This window comes from Balaenoptera acutorostrata, chromosome 3 (genome assembly GCF_949987535.1).
Source record: "Balaenoptera acutorostrata chromosome 3, mBalAcu1.1, whole genome shotgun sequence".
Classification (NCBI taxonomy): domain Eukaryota; kingdom Metazoa; phylum Chordata; class Mammalia; order Artiodactyla; family Balaenopteridae; genus Balaenoptera; species Balaenoptera acutorostrata.
In genome coordinates this window covers 8,034,913-8,052,324 of record NC_080066.1, presented here as the reverse complement: position 1 = coordinate 8,052,324, position 17,412 = coordinate 8,034,913, and the positions used below count along the sequence as shown (strand labels likewise).

The window sequence follows — 17,412 nt, the reverse complement described above, 5'->3', positions numbered from 1 at the left end:
TTGTTTTATGGCTTCCCTGGTGGCGCAGTGGTTGAGAATCTGCCTGCCAATGCAGGGGACACGGGTTCGAGCCCTGGTGTGGGAAGATCCCACATGCCGCGGAGCGATTAGGCCCGTGAGCCACAATTGCTGAGCCTGCGCGTCTGGAGCCTGTGCTTTGCAACAGGAGAGGCCGCGATAGTGAGAGGCCCGCGCACCGCGATGAACAGTGGCCCCCACTTGCCACAACTAGAGAAAGCCCTCGCGCAGAAACGAAGACCCAACACAGCCATAAATAAATAAATAAACAAATAAATAAATAAAAGAAATTTTTTATATATATACGCATATAAAATGAAATACTAATCAGCCATAAAAAAGAAGGAAATCTTGCCATTTGTGACAACATGGGTGGAATCTGAGGGCATTATGCTAAGTGTGATAAGTCAGACAGAGAAAGATGAATGTTGTATGATCTCTCTCATAAGTGGAATTAAAAAAAAAAAAACTCACAGAAAAAGAGATCATATTTGTGGTCACCAGAGGCGGGGAACGGGGGAGGGGGGATTGGAGGAAGGCGGTCAAAAGGTACAAACTTCTGGTCATAAGATCACTAAGTACTAGGGATGTAACGTACAGCATGGTGAGAACAGTGAACATTGCTGGATGTTATATTTGAAAGTTGCTAAGAATGTAAATCCTAAAAGTTTTCATCACAAAGAAAAACATTTTTTGGTAACTATATTAGGGGCTGGATGTTAAATAAACTTATTGTGATGATCATTTTGAAATACATACATATGCCATTACGCTCCACGCCTTAAACGTATACAGCGCCATGGTATGTCAATTACATTTCAGTAAAACGGAAAGGAAAAACCAGAAGTCAGACCTTTAACCAAGCCATCTTCCTTTCCCTCCTTCCTCTCCCCTTCCCTCCCCTTTCTTCTCCTCCTCTCTCCTCTCCCCTTGCGAATTTTGTAGCAGGCACTGGCAAGCAGGAATCACCGGAAGCTGAAAATGAGAGGAATTTTTTTGCCAGCTTCATTCACTGGAGGCAGTGCACAGAGGATTAACGAGAATTATGAAAGTTGGGAGATTAAAAATCAAATTAAAAAAGGACACTTTTAAAAAGTGCACAAAGAAGATTAATTATAAAATTCTTTCCTTGACCCTCCTAGGAGAAATGACTCAATCGGTGCCCCTCTTTCTTTTTCTTCCCCCAGCCTCTGCAAACATCATTTGTTATGGTTAGAATTCTGAGACCTGCGTCGTGGCCTGCCAGGAGGCCAGTCACAAGTATATCCATCAGCCTGGAGACGCTCTGAGATTGCATTATATATAAAAGGAAGAATAAGTAGTATACTCAAGTGAATCCAGCCACAAGCCAAAAGCTGCCGCAAGTCCCCGCATCACTGACAACACGATGACTGTGACGTGGGGAGGCCAGCTGCCACCCTGTCTGTTTCCAGGTATGTCAAGTGTGGCCACCACCCAGGAGACCCTCGTGCTCAGATGCCCTCTTTGCAAATGCCTTAATTTGAACACTCGTGAACATTTTGCCCACCTCCTTTTGCCACTTCCAGTTAATCTCATGCATATTTATGTGCCAATTATGCAAATCCCAAGATAAAAATGCATTAAGCACCCATGATTTAGACTGGTTAAGTCTATTACACGGCATAATGAAATTAGTGCCTGATGTCCAATTTACCTCAACACTTGCTTTAAACTGTCAGTAAGTTATTAAGTAACCATAACACATCAAAATTTAGCGCTAGGAGGCTTTCTCTGTCCAACCCATCGGGATACTCTGAAATCAGAAACTTCCAGCTAAATCCTTATGAAAGGGGGAAAATATCCCAGAATAGACTTAATGAGACACAACGTGGATCAAAGTGTAAGAACATCAACCCACTGCCTCTCATCTAAGTCTTTGGATACACTTTTAAAAACCACTGGGTAATTTCAACAACACAGGACAGGGCAATTAAGGAACCAAAGCTGAGACCCACCAAAGGGATATCCTTTTGACTTCTACACAGTTAAGTCTTGTCCCCTAAGTCATGATGATACTGGAAGTTACCAAATTCAAATGTAATTTGAATCTTCAATATGGACCTATCGATTTCCAGAGTCAGAAGGAAAGAGACTTAAAAAGAATTCACAGGAGCAATTTAATCCACACACACAAATCTCATGAAACCTAAAAATTAGTGGGTTGGAGTAACAGTCGGTTTGCTATGTAGAGATTCTATGTTTGCACTCTAGTGGGAGCCTTCCCTCCGGCCCCGGCAGTTTCAATATTCATTGTGTGATATAATGGTTAAGGAACAAGCCATGATGTGAATTAAACTGATAAACATAATATACGAGTAGTCTGACCCACTGACATCCATTTCTCCCATTTTCATCAGCCTCCAGTGTGACTGACGCAGTGTTTAGGTTCTGACTCATTTGCATTGGGAACTCCCCTCCAAGTCTATGAGAGTTGTACTTGCATTAAGGTTATGAGTGCAGATTCATAGCTCTGATGGGAGCCTGACCGAGCACAAGACCACGGTAGAGGGTCAGTGGCAGCAATTTCAAAAGCTGGCCAAACGAACAGATTTTCATGCCATCCTCTAAAGCAGTCACACCCCACCCTGTCAGTAAAGAGACACAGGAATCCAATGCCATTTGCCATTCTCTTTGCAGTGCTGGACAACATGGGAAACGATACCTGCTGTTTCCACAGCACCTTGGATTGAGGTACGCAGCCTGCAACCAGAACAATGTCAGCTATGTGCTCCAAGAGAGCAAACGGGTCACACAGGGGATCTTGCACGAGATCAGCTGAGGCTGTGATTAGAAACTTTGGTAACCAACTCACTTGGGGCGATCCTTCTAATGAATGACTGTCAAATGACTGGGGAACACGACGGGGAAATGGGGAATTCTCCCGAAGGATGGGAGGCTTTCATGCTTAAGATTCTAGTTCTAACATCCCCTTAAAATATTGTGGTCATGCTCATTAACTAGCAGGGGAAAAAAAATATTCAATGACAAAAGAGTCTATTTGTGTTGAAATCACTAAATGGAGCATCAAAGAGATGAGGTAAATCAAAGCCTTAATCTTTTGGCTTCAACTCTGCTGTGTGGTTTTGGAGCCAATTTCCCTCTGATTTTTTGGAAAGGTAGTATTTCTAGCACGATTTAGAACTTTTGGCACACCCATTTAGAGTTACATGTGGATACACTAGATATCAAATCGACTCCTCATCATCTGAGCTTTTAATGCCCCATCTTCACGGCATTCCCCTTTTCAAGTGAAAAAACAAACTCCAGCCAGGAGAACAAGTTCCCAGACCCTCCCGGAGACCAGAGAGCTGTTTCCCACGAGCGTCTCTAAATGTTACAGGACCGAGTTCTAGGCGGCAGGCTAGTCCAGTGCACTGGACTCTTTTCCGCGGGTCTGGTAGTTCTCTGAGAACACGCTGGCTTCCAGAATGCATTAACCTACTTTCCACTGAGAATTCCCTTGCCCTCTTGCTCTAGAGAAGAGGAGGAGGAGGAAAGAGGATATTTCGAGTGGGAGCTGGGCATGCTCTCCTTTAAAACGTGTTACTCTTTCTGCTAAACAGCAATAGAGAAATCGGTACTTCCTGCAATGAACAGCTCTGAGGGCTGCACAGCCTCCAAGGAAGAGTGACTGGAAATCCTGCTAAAATATGGCTGTCTAATCACCGAGAGGAGAACTCATTTACTAAGATTCCCATTGTCCACGCTGACAGATGGTTTTCTCCCCCCTGCTTTCCCCTTCCTCCTGATCAAGCTGCCTTTGAGGCGAGCCTATTCTTTGAGAGATCCAGTTGCATTCGCCAGCCTAGTTCTGAAACAAGACAAAAGCTCTGCGAGCCTCCCATTCACCGAGGCTTCGGGCACCTCAGCGGCCTTTTCTGTACCTCCAAGCGCAATCAAAAGGAATTGAGATCCAGTCTCCTTACCTTCGTCCTCATCGGAGACAGGAGCCCTTCCATTTTGGCGGAATCCTCATGCCAGCTTCCCTCGCCTCCAAGTTACTCTCTCTGCCCGCAGCCCTTAAGCATCCCACATGAAAAGAGCCATGCCAGGAGTTGCTGGTCACTCCCCTCTCCCCGGTGGTGGCAGGGAACTGCCACCCTGTCTAACTTGAATCCCCAGTGCCTGGGGAAAAGCCCTGTTCCTGGAGAAGCCTGCTCCTTTCCTCACCCTCTTCCCTCCCTCTTTCTCTCTCTCCCGCGCTCTCTCTCCCCTCCCTCTCTCTCCTCCCTCTCTCTTTCCATAATCTGCCTACAGCTCTCTGTGTCCCAGCCTCACTTGACAAATGATTCCTGTCTTAGGTACTGCATTTGAGCCAAGAAAAGTGATCTGCACCAAAGCACAGGGGCATCTCACCCAGGACAGGAGGCGAGGGGGGCTGAGCTGTGCCCGGGCAGCCCCCGGCTCCCCAGGTTCGGCTCCACGGCTGCTCTCTCTAGAGCTGACAGCCTAAGGCACTGCTGGAGCTGTTCATTCATTCATTCCTCTTTTAAGGAACGGACCCTGACAGCCTTGCATCCATGGTGGCAAGGCGCACGTAAAGGCTGCCACCGTTACTCAGCTGGCGTTCTGGCCGGTGCGCAGAGAGCCGAAAAAGAAATCTCACCACTTGGGTATTTCTAGGTTCCCGTTTTTCAGCCCAGTGTTGACATAACATCTGGATAGTGAACTGGGTTTTCTCGCTGCTTGACCAGATGTGTACAAGCATATAGGCAAAGCCTCTTCTTAGGAAAAGTTTCAGAAGCAGATTTATGGACTCGGTTCCTGAACAGCTGGGCATGAAATATTAAGTGTGTGTGTGTGTGTGTGTGTGTGTGTGTGTGTGTGTGTGTGGTCCAGCTGGGCATGAAATATTAAGTGTGTGTGTGTGTGTGTGTGTGTGTGTGTGTGTGTGTGTGGTCCAGGACTCCACATAAACCAGGACTGAGTGTTTCATTCAGCCTTGTTGTTCCCTTGTAAAAAGTAGACAGTGAAAAAGTATTGCCAAGACCTGGGTCAGGGCACAATGAAATTGAAAAAGATGAGGGTTTCTGGAACGTTTTCATGCTTGAGAAATTCTCTGTGTGGAAATAATTCGAAATCTGTACATCATATATACATGTGACACACGCATACCGTATGCGACCTCAGCAACGATATTAAAGGCTGATGCCCCCTGTCCCTTGGATGGAACTTGTCTCTCTATCTGCTGCTTTTATGCCTGACTCTTGATACATCTCCAAGATGGGGCAACCCGCATGCTGACCTCCAGATGGTGTCAGAGGTTGGTCCTCTTACCCAGCCTCTTCCTTCATTTGTGTTCTTCATCCTTGATGAACCCATGTTTTCTCCTCCAGTTCATACACCTGCATTCTAAAGAACCCCAGGGTCTACGTCAACTCTATCACCCCCTGATTCCTCTACCTGGCTGATCACCAGTCTTCTCCTCTTCACCTTTCCCTACTACATCTCAGGTGCACAACTGCAACCTCATTCTCATTCAACCAGGTACTTCCATCCTTTGGCCGGAGTCTTAGCATCCTGGCAAAACTTCAATAACCCCAGCATATTGAGTGCAACACTCTGCTTTGATCTCTGTCATTTCTGGGGGACTCTGGACCTTGTTTCTCTAGTTATTAGCTTAACCATGACTTTTTTGTATTCAGTGTACCAGTATTTGGGAGTCTCTTAATCTTTTTTTTATTCAGTTATTCAACAAAGAGTTGTAATGTACCTACTACGGGCTGGGGCCTGTTCTAGTTTCAGGTGATACAGCAGAGAATAGGATAGAGAAAGTCCTTGTCAGCTCAGTTTTTATAACAACCTCTACCCATGTTCTTGTGTTTCTCTGTAAGATTGTAAACCCTACCATGAGATTCCCCTTCCACTATGACTCCACTCTCTTTGAGACCCTCCTGCTAGCAGGATACCCATTATTCACTTTCTGAGGCAACTAAAAACTAATTTGTTCCACAAGAATGCCATTCCTCCACCTCCATCTTTAATTATATTCCCTCTTCCCCAAATCCTTCCTTTATCCCATCAAGGGCTTTATTTTTTTGCAGGGGAGTGAGAGATAAAATCACTCTTGTTTTTTCAAGATAGCAACGCTCACCTGCCCCACTTCCTAGCCCTGGACATTAAAACAGGTTTGCTCTTCCACTCATTTTTGACACATCACTCATTCCATTTAGTGTTCATCCTGCTTGATTCCTCAATCACCTGGACAAAGGACATCCATTGCGTACCTTTTACTTCCCACAACTCTTTTCTGAAGGATTCTGTTCTGGTCTTTGTCCCTTCCTAGTCGTGGAGCCCCTCTCACCAAGATGACCTATTTGAATCACTTTTCTTGAGCTTTCTCCTTGACCTTTTTTCATCTTTGGCACAACTGATAACCTCCTGCTTCTTGTTACTCTCTTTGACCCTAAATCTCCCAAAGGGTTAAAGTGGTAGAACAGAACAGGACTGTGCCAGGTTAGAAAAAAAATTAGACTGATTATATGTTTGAGGCTAGTTGGTTTCTGCCCAACTCCAAGCATAGTTTTTGGAACCAGAACAGCCTTCCTGAGCCAGAGGAAGAAGCTTGAGGAGGGAATTTGGAACCTCCTGTATTATCACACCAAAGGAGGAGAGTATAACTCTTCTGGGCATTCACACTCCAGTCCTCCAGCTCCTGGAGGCTGGGGTTGCTCACCATGTTCATAGTAGTCTTGAGGCAGGATACAGATGGACCCCCGGGGCAAACGGCTGGAGTGTGTGTCCTGTGGGCCAATACTCCGAGACGAGAATAACAGGACAATTGAGAGAGGAGGCTGGGCCCTGCCCAGATAGAAGGTAAGAGACCACATATTCCTCATTCTCGAAGTCAGGAGACCTCCCCGACTACATACGTACAGAAAGGCTCCCTGGAGGTCAAGAGGGGAGTGATGCTAAGTGGCTAAGTCTACCCACAGGCCTCTTCGGTAGAATCCACCTTGGCTAAGAGGTGCGTGTGCACTCATGGGAAGAGCCTGAGATACACCAAATACAAACTTTGAACCAGGCAAATCAAAATGATTGGCCAAAGGAAACCCGGAAGAAATGCCCCATATTAAGTGATTCAAGCTACCACGAGGGCGCGACTCTCTCTCTGAGCCCGGCCATGTGCCTATCCACACATACTGTATCCTTTTCTCTCCTAATGAACACTTCACTTGTTTCACTACTTTCCATCTTTGTGGGAATTCTTTTTCTGCAAAGCCGTAGGGCCAGGTCCTTGTCACTGACCACTGGTCTAGTGGCTGGGATTTGGTGCTGTCACCACCACGACCCGACCTCAATCTCTGCCCGGGAACCAAAACCTGCTTCAAGCCACCGCTGCAGGCCGAGGCCACCCGAGATCAGGCTGAGAGCTCCCTGACTAACCTAAACCTTTGAACATTGATAGGACCTGGACCAAATTAGGATCTTGAGGTGATGCTGATGGTGATGGTAAAGATGGAAATGATGATGGCTCTCAACCGCTTATCTTGTACTAGGTTCTGGACTAAGCGACTTTCATGAATTAGCTCACACTACCCCCTCAGCTACCCTATGAGCGAGGTACTATGCTTATTGCTATTTTGCGGTTGCTTTGGTTAAGTAATTTGCCCACACAATGGATCTCCATTTAGCTCAATGAGGCCACCGGCAGTAGGAACACTGTTTCCTTCCCATCTCCTCCACCAACATAAGACATATAAAGAGTTCATGGTCCATTCTTTATTAGCTACTGACTGCAAATTAGGCATTTGAAACTGTATGATTTTAGGCTACTGTGTAAACTTTAGTACCTCATTCACTTATTTGTTCATGAAAACAATATTCATTGGCCAACCACCTCAAGCCAGTTACCATGTAAGATACTCATCAAGCACAAGTCTGGTGTTTATTAAAGAAAGCGAGTTATTTGTGAGATGGACCATACCAGCCAATTTACTGCCTGTCATTTCCAAGTCCTTTAAAGACTGACTAATCCATCCCTTATATCTAAATTTGTTAGATTTATTTGGGGGATGGGAAGGGGCAGGTAGTGGTGGGGGAGCTTTTAGGAAATATTCTAACCTGGGCAACAGAGGTGCCATGTCAGTTGACAATAACCACCAGCTCACTGGTTCTCCTGACGCTCTTAAAGATGATCAGTGTGACCAAAATATGCAAAAGTGGGAACAATCATTCACATTTCTCCCCCTAGACTTCCTTAGGTCGAGGCACTCTCTGCTTACAATTTCATGGTCTGAAAGAGATCCTTCCACTTCAAAAAGGGCAGGAGTTACCATCGGGGATTAACGCAGCCTTGGAAGAAAAAGTCAATGGATATCAAATATACAGAAACCAGTAAAATATCAATTCAGTTTGCATCATAGGGAAAGGGAGTCTTGGCTCAAGTCTGCCTCAAGGAATTTCCACTGCGTGGTAGGGGCTTCTGACCTTGGAGGGAACATCCCTGCACCAAGGAACCTCTCTTAGCAAATACCTTTCTCCTTTTGGCCATCCTTCTTCCCCATTTTGACATTAAAAAAAAAAGAAGAAAGAACTTCATAATAAACCTCTCTAGACCAGGAGCACTTGGAAATGTCACAAAGGCCATTAGACAGGTTTCGGTCAAAGGCTCAGATTTCCCACCTCTCTTGCATTAAGATGCCGACCCTTTCTTCCCCACATTTCTCCATTTTCAAGGTTAATTTCTTTAGGCCCCTTGTAGTCTCTGGGGACCACAGCCAGTTGCACATTTAAGGCTCATTATCTGAGGATGGTATTGCCCAGCTTCATAAGCAGTTTCGATTTATTAAGATAAGAGGACTCTGACCTGACAACATTAGGGTTTTCCCTCTGTGACCCATCACTCCTTACTTCTTATTGGGAAATCTCCTCATTAAGACTTAGGCTTTCGGGTGATAAAGCATAGAAAAGACCTCATTCTCGGATGGGTTCCAGATCTCCTGGGCAACACTCTGGGGCTTACTTTAACTCATGCCATAAATTTCCCTCCCATATCTACTTTCCGCTGCCTCTGCCCTTGATCTTGGGCCACACGTATTTACTTTGCTTTATAATGTAAATATCAAAACATATCACAGAGAAACGTTCCACTTGCTACATGCTGAACCAAACGGCTCAATGAAAATTGTGAATTAACATCCAAATGCTTGAATTTATGTTTGTATCCTGTAAGGAGAAACATTCTATAAGTTATCGCAATACAAAAATTATATACTGATTGACGGTCTTCCCAAGTGCTTTCACACGCATCACCTTTTTAGAACCTCACGATAATCCTGCATGGTGTGGCAGGTATTAATTTCCATTTCGAAAGGTTGGAGAGGCTAATAGGAAGAAAGTAACATTTACGGACTATCAGTTTTGTTCTGGCTTTGAGCTGAGTACTTTTAAGTGCCATCTCATTTTGTCTTCAATGGTACATTATTATCCCCATTTAGCAGATGAGAGAATGGAGAAGGAGAGAATTAAGTATCGTGGTAGATTGCATCATTTAGCCTCAATTATTCATGCATTCTGTTATCCATGCCATCTGCCACTCAGATTTTGCCATGCTCTCTCACTTCCTCTGGGTGTGGCTATGTGACTGCTTTGGGCCAGTGGGATGTTAACAAATGCAGTACAAACAGAAGGTTGACAATGTCCATGGAAGGGCACACCCCGTCTAGTCTGCTGATCCCAGGCAGTGTGTTTGTTAGGCAGCTAACGGAGACAATAACTTATCCAAGATCACAGTTTCTAAACAGTAGAACCAGAGCTAGACACAGGATTTCCAACTCCAAATTTCAAGTTTTCCTACTCTACACAGTTCCGAAAACAAGTCATGTAGAGCGATGGACATGATGATCATTCAAGTATTTTCCAGACCTCTGGATCAGTATCTGAGCTTCAAGACACACACACTAGCGCTTCTGCATTACTGAATATCAAGCACAAGACTGACAACATTTCATTCTCAGTGCTTTTTTCCCTCCACTATTTTCATTCTAAAATTGCAGAAGCCTGTGGGAAGGTGGGTGTTAGGTTCTAAGTCTTGGTTGATCAGTCATCTCATCTTTATGATCTTTCAGATGCTCTGTCCCACTTTCTAAAGAACAGCAATTGCCAAAAGTTATCAGCAATCAGTACAGCAGTTAATTGGAATCTAGCCCTGGGAGACATCTTCCTTCAGCAGTTCTTGTCTTTCTGAAAAAGTGCCACACGGTGGGAAAAAGAAAACTGTTTTTGTTCATCCTCATGCAAACTTTAACTGGAAATGGGTCTCTACCTACCCCGTCTGTTTTACAAAAGGAAAAAGAACAGAATGACATTACTTTGCAAGGTGTTTGAAAAGAGGTATTTACATTTCTCTTTCTTTCTTTTCTTTAAGGTTTTTGGTTTAAGTGCTTTTGTCAAGAGGGAGGAAACCAACAGCTGCTGTGGCCTCAGACCATTACTCCTGTGTTTGCTTAGAAGACCTCTGGGAGCACAGATAAGGAGAAAGCTGAAGGAGGGTACCGGGTGCAAGGCACCGAGAAAGCTGCTGGCACTTGCCTTCCTTCTGATCCCCAAGGAGGGGGAAGCAGTTGGATGTTCCTTTACCCCTCTCCACTCTCCTCCCTGCAAAGAAGGCATCTGTTAGCATTTTTAAGGCCTCCTGTTTCTGTTGGGGTCCTTATTTCAATGCTCCAAATAAGTCATTGTGCTGAAGGATATTATGTAGGGGAAACACTTTTTCTTGATCTTTCTCTCAAAATGTTCAGGAAGATCAGGCCTTAGACAAATCACTTTCAAAAATCAAAACCTGGGGCTTCCCTGGTGGCGCAGTGGTTGAGAATCTGCCTGCCAATGCAGGGGACACGGGTTCAAGCCCTGGTCTGGGAAGATCCCACATGCCGCGGAGCAACTAGGCCCGTGAGCCACAACTACTGAGCCTGCGCGTCTGGAGCCTGTGCTCCGCAACAAGAGAGGCCGTGATAGTGAGAGGCCCGCGCACCGCGATGAAGAGTGGCCCCCGCTTGCCGCAACTAGAGAAAGCCCTCACACAGAAACGAAGACCCAACACAGCCAAAAAAATAATAAAATAAATAATAATTTAAAAAAAAACAAACAATCAAATGAAAAAAAAATCAAAACCTGGACATGGATGGGACAAAAATGACAGTGATGTGCAGAGACGGGAATCCTAGCAGTTTCTGCTTTGAAGACTTTTGAACCCTCAAGCTGTGTAAACAGAACAAGAACTTTTTTCTCTAATGTGCCCACCACACACTCTGAGGATATGAAAGAGAGCCCCCATCTTCATCCTAAAAGCACCTCATTAATGACTGAGCTCATCTAAGCTGGGCACCGAGATGCTGCATGGTTCTTTCAAGCCACGTGTATGTGTTAAGAAATGTCTTAGTCCATTCAGGCTGCTATAATAGAAATACCATAGACAGGGTGGCATATAAACAACAGAAATTTACTTCTTACAGTTCTGGAAGCTGAGGAGGCCAAGATCAAAGTGCCATCAGATTCACTGTCTGGTGAGAGCCCACTTCATAGTTTATAGACTGTTGTCTTTTCGCTGTGTCCTCACGTGGAGGAAGGGACAAGGCAGTTCTGTGGAGTCCCTTTTCTAAGGGCACTAACACCATTGATGGGGGCTCCACCCTCATGACCTAATCACCTCCCAGAGGCCCCACCTCCTAATACCATCATGTTGGAGATTAGGTTTCAACATATGAATTTTGGGGGACACAAACATTCTGTCAATAGGAAGAACCTACTGTATGCTAAGCCCAGCCAGAGGCTCTGCTCTGAGGTTACCAAAGTAATGAAGACTGGTCATGGCTCTTGAAGAATTCCAAGGATTGGAGATGATTACACTGAGGAAGAACTAGCAGAGTGGGGTTGGACAATTAAAGTGGAACCAAAGGTAGGAGAAGTACTGATTCACATGGCACTGTGGATGGAGGCTTCACAGCGGGGGCTATTTTCATGGCTTCAAGGCCACTATGTGGGGCTTACAGTTGTCAAGATGGCGGGATGGGCACAGAGAAGGGTCAGACTGAAGAGAGGATTTCGGGCAGAAAGAGTAACACATGAAAATGAAATACAGAGGCAGAAAATAACATGATGCTTGAGGACAAAGGTAAGAACACCAAGGTGTGCAGAGTGCTGACAAGTGATCTCCAGGTTATATGATTTTCCCTAATTTAAAACTTAATTTACACCTCACAGTGTTTGAAAAAATCTAGACACCACGCACAAATGAAATAATAGGCATAATTCACTTTATACTGTCAGTGTTTTCTTGAAAATTTGCATATTAATTTACTTCACATTCTGCAGGAAATTCTTTTATTTCATGAGTGCTGATTCTTTTAAGTTATTTAACACGACAAGCTGAAGTGTGCATACCTGCACAGTACTTGATGGTCTCTTTAATTACCAGTAGTGAGATTACCTAATAATGGAATTATGCTGAGAACGTGACCTTTCAAACACCAAATGTGCCTCAATGTGCATTATTTTCATAGCTCTGAGGAGTTTTTCAAATCAATCCTGCAACTTAAATTTTGTTGGCCAGTTTTGACCTGAGGCACAAAGGAAAATAATTGCTTAATTCAATTTCTTACTGTGTCAAACTCATGGAATTAATGATAGATATTGATGGGCATCTTTTATCCCAAAACCTGGAAACACACTCTGGTTCACAAGCTGTATCTGAACCTTGAGATCTAAGTATGTGCTTTAAAAGCAAAACTAGTGACTTTCTTTCATAAACAGAAAAAGAGGCATGCCTGAGGTCACAAAGTCATTGGCATTTTAATCAGACAAGAGGAGTATTTCTATCTCAATTCTAATAAAACATGATTTTTCTGATTCAGAACCTCAGCCTGACCCCAAGAAACCAAACTCTGAATGTGAAGAGTACTGCCTTTAAACATAATGGTAATTAATCATAAGCATCAAGAGAAGTTATGATATGGAACACAGCTATAGAAAAATAGGTATTGCTTTAAAACTTTGCTATGATCACGGAATGACCCCCTGGTCATGGTCTGGGGAAAGGGATTGGACCTTTTAAAACCAGATCATCAAAGGTCTTATACCTGAACTCATTTTCTATATCTAACTTGTTGAATAATCTTGGTTATTTACCTTGCTTCTCTTAACCAACTTTCTATTCTATTAAACGGGAAAATTACTAGTTCTCAAATGTTCCCAAACCTTCCTAAATAAATGGTATTTTCTTTCCAATTTACGTGAATTTATTTGCTCAACAAAGATTAAAGTTCCCTACGCAAGGCATCATGCCCATCTCCCGAGGGGCATCCTGACTGTTTGCAGACGCACATGCCCGGGCTGGGCAAGACATAACTCCTTTTTCACCTCTCTCTGAAATAAATCTCCTGAAGCTTTGTTTCAAAGGAGCCCAGATGTATGGCACATGGGCTATGTGTCAGAAATGAAAAGAGAGAAGTTTGGGGAATAAAGTGGTATTTCTTTTTTCTTTTTTTTTTATTTTAAGGAAACGCTGGATTTCCTTACTGTATCCTCAGGCAGGGATCGCCAAGATGCAACTCTGCAGGCACAATGGTGCATAAACAAACATGATCACTAAAGTAGTTTAGGGTGTCTCCCTTTCATGTCTGAATATGTTTAGACAGTTACACAACCAGAGAGTTTGGAATGAAAGAAAACAATGCCCAGGAGAAAGGAATGCTTTGAATCTGGGTCGTTGGGCCTTGATTTCGCTTACCCTTTCTCTGTTAAACCAACCCAAGGCCATTGCACATCTTGATCATCCTTTGCCAGAGTCTGTGTCTAGACAAGTTTTTCCCAGATGTATAGCTCAGAAATAAACTTCCACCCCACTTTTCCTATTATGTATCTAATATGGCATAACCCGAAGCCACTGCGGGGTCTAATCTGCATGTCTGTTTCAAGAAGCCCAGAGACACCATTTGCATAAGGCTCTTGCTTCCTGGGAGACCTTAGGAGAAGGATTTAGAGATGGATTCTTTTCATTTTTTTCATTTAGTCCAAAACATCCCCAGGAGAGACATCTGTGACTTAACTTCAACAGCTGTAGGGTATTCTTGGGGACAGAAGGCTGTGGCCTTCCCAGTTCCCCATGAGGGAGGTGAGGGGGTGTATCCCAGCAGACCCCACAGTGCAAATTCCCCATCTCTAATATCCTACAGGAAAGATATCTCCACCTATGTGGAGTCCCCTCAAAATTAATACATCCAAAACTCAACTCTAACCTTCTTTCTCCCAAATGAGCTCCCTCCCCAGACCTCCAAACGCTGTCACTGATGGTAATAATTCTTCCAGTCAACCTTATACTCCTCCTTGCTTTCTACCTCTCCTCCTATGCCCAGGTCCCAAGACCTAATGCCTAGGCTGTTTCAGTGGTCTCCTGGTTGACTTCACCAGTGTTTGTTTCTTAAATCGTACAATTGGGTACACAGCATTCTCCATTAAAAAATGTACAATAGCTCCCCATTACATGAAAATGTGGTTCAGACTCCTTAATTTGGCTTTTAGGGTCACCTACCATCCTCTTTCCTGTTTACCTCCCCTCCTGCGAAATGCATAATTCAGTCATTCCCACTTTCCCACTTCTATCCCCTTATCAAGAATCTCCCCCTTAATCAATGAGATAAAGCAGGCAAAGGGCCCAGTGCCCTTTACTTAATCAGCACTCAATAAATATTAGCTCTCTTCAAAGTCCACAGCCACTCCTCTTCCTTCAGGGAGCTTTCCCTCAGCAAACCAGCTCACCCCTTAGCTATATTGCCTACTTGACATTTAGCTTAGGCTACCTTTGTTGTTGCTATCTTTTAACCTTCAACTGCATTTTAACCCTCTCATAGCTCTTTGTATTTCTATCGATGTATAGTGTCCTATAGAGAATAAGACCTTAACACCTTGCACTGCTGCTGCTGCTGTAGCATCACTAGAAGTTATCCTTAGCTCCAGACACACTTACATCCCTGGCTCACTTCTTCCCCTGCCATAGCAAAATTCCAGAAATGTAAGAATTTTAGATGGAGAAAGGAGTAAGAAGAGGAAGGAGGACAAGTATTTATTGGTTACCTCCTGTACACAAGGTAACAGTCTTTGTTCTTGCATCAATGTCTTCTCATACAAAGGAAGAATAACATAAAGGAGTGAATTGATTTAGGCAGGATAACAAATGTTGGTGTCACTGCTTAGGACTGGAGTCCATAAACTTCCGACTCCCACTGAAAAACAGCCAATGTCAAGGTGAGTTTAGATGGATCTTAACTCAGCCAGATACTCATTAACGAGAATGATGGTGAAAGTGTTGGGAATGTAAGTCGGCCTCAGTAAGAAATCCCTTATAAATTTAAGGAGAGCTCGGGAAAGATTTCTATCTGTCTTCCTTATGCTTGCGAGCTTCATGGTGTTCTGACTCTTGGTTAAGCCAAGGAGCACCTTGACACCTCTCAAGCAGTTGAAACCTTGGGCAGTTGGGGTTCTCTTGACAAGTACATCACTTTCTGAAACAACGTTTGACAAAACTTGTCTAAATGTTTTGCAGACATCGCTATGTAAGAAAAAAGCTTTGCTCATCACCCCCCTTTCACAGATGGGAAAACTGAGGTACAGACCATTACAGTGACTTCTCCATTGTTTCATGACACACCAGTATGCCCCTGTCCGAGTAGGCTACTCTGTTGCTCATCCTAGAGTGAAAATGGGAGACTTTTCATGGCTAATGACCACCACTCATATATCTCATATATTGGTGGCAACTTCTAAGAAAATTGGGCATCACAAGTGGAAGGGGTCATCTGCTTAAGGGAATTTTATCTAGATGGACACACAATTCATAAAACGACAATGTTGTTGATATAGAGCTGTGGTTCATCAAAGCAAAGGTTGACACCCAGTTTAAGTACCAGCTCTCAGAAGAAAGATTGTCATGGGATTGCTCTAGTTTACAAGGCCTGGACCCAAACCTAATAGAGGTTCTTCGTGATGGTTCTGGTCTCCATGTCACTAATTAGGAAATACAATCAACTGCTTTTCTGTTTCCCATGCAGCGCATCAGGCATCATGTGACTACTCAGAAGAACAAAAAGTAGCATCAGGCTGTTGCTATGGAGACCTAAGAACCATCTGAATTGCTGTGGCATCAAAAAAGCAAAATTCCAATCATCAGTCTTCAACGATAGGGCTGTTGAAACCTCTCTCGTATTTTTAGAATGTGTGACATTTAACACACTGATGAATATTCCCAGCTTCAGAATATATTCCCTGCTTTCATATTTAGACGGGATTTTTCAATTCAACTGGCTGGGTTTTTTTTTTCCTCCTGGTAAACACTTTATCTCCTCATGCACGATTGCAGCTCTTTATATACGTATTTCCTAGATGTCGCTTCATTCCTGCTTTCTATTTTCTCTTTATTCTATAATTAAAATTATTTTCTCACTGGCTGTGGATCTCCTCTTTCACCAGGATATCCTTAGTTATATGTTTCATATCCCTAGTTGAAACATCATCCAGGCCTCAATCCCCACTGGTCTTAACTGATCACACTTTAAGCCTTAGTTGCTAATAATCAACAGTTCTGAGTCCTGGTCAAAGGTGCATAACTGCCTCCCTGGTGATTCTTTATCTCTGAAGTTACCATCACCTTATCATCCAAGGTGATCCCAACTTACATTTCCAGGCTTTGTATGAAAATCTTCCTTTGGGATCTGGAATAATAGGTATGTCATTTCCACTTTTTTCTCCATGAGAATTGCTAAAAGGATTTCGTTTAACACTACGAACCACCGTTCTGGAAATAAACACACACACACACACACACACACACACACACACACACACACACACATTGTTTACCTTATTTGAAAGATGTTGAAAGAGACTGATCAGCTGTTAAAAATAACAACTCTAATAACTTAGTTGGTGTAAAAGAAAAAAATGGGAAAATTGGAATACATAGTCAGGAAACACAAATGCTGTTCAAAGGAAAGTGTTGAGGACACGGTTGTGTGACAAGGTCTCCTCCACATTCTTCTTCTTCATCCAGATCAGCCTCTTCAAACCTTCTGGTTTATGTAAAAGACTTCTCCTTTGAACCTCTTTCCTTAAGAGAGTTTCAGAATCTCTGGGACTTATTTATTTTCTTCCCCTCTCTAAACCTCTCCAGAGAAGTGCCTTCTTGCTCTCTCCACAGTGTCAGACAGTAAACTCAAGCACACTGGTGGGTAAGGCACTACCAATGTGTGACTTTTAGTCTGTGAATTTCCAGGAACTGACATCTCTGCCTCTACATAACTGAATTTAAAAAATAATGAATTCCTTGAAGAAGTTTTTAAGCACTCTTGAGTCAACGTTTTCTTCCAGAGGTCACCAGAA

General features: G+C 43.6%; 1 protein-coding gene across 1 annotated transcript in view; it reads right to left on the bottom strand.

Annotated features, from left to right (window-relative positions):
• The window catches only part of FRMD4A (FERM domain containing 4A), a 474,406-nt gene extending 470,370 nt beyond the window's left edge, over positions 1-4,036 (bottom strand). Inside the window, exon 1 of the mRNA XM_057544411.1 lies at positions 3,966-4,036. Coding sequence (XP_057400394.1) covers positions 3,966-3,998 — 33 coding nt within the window. The 5' untranslated portion in view covers positions 3,999-4,036. The remainder of the gene's footprint in view (positions 1-3,965) is intronic.
• Positions 4,037-17,412: the final 13,376 nt, after the last annotated feature.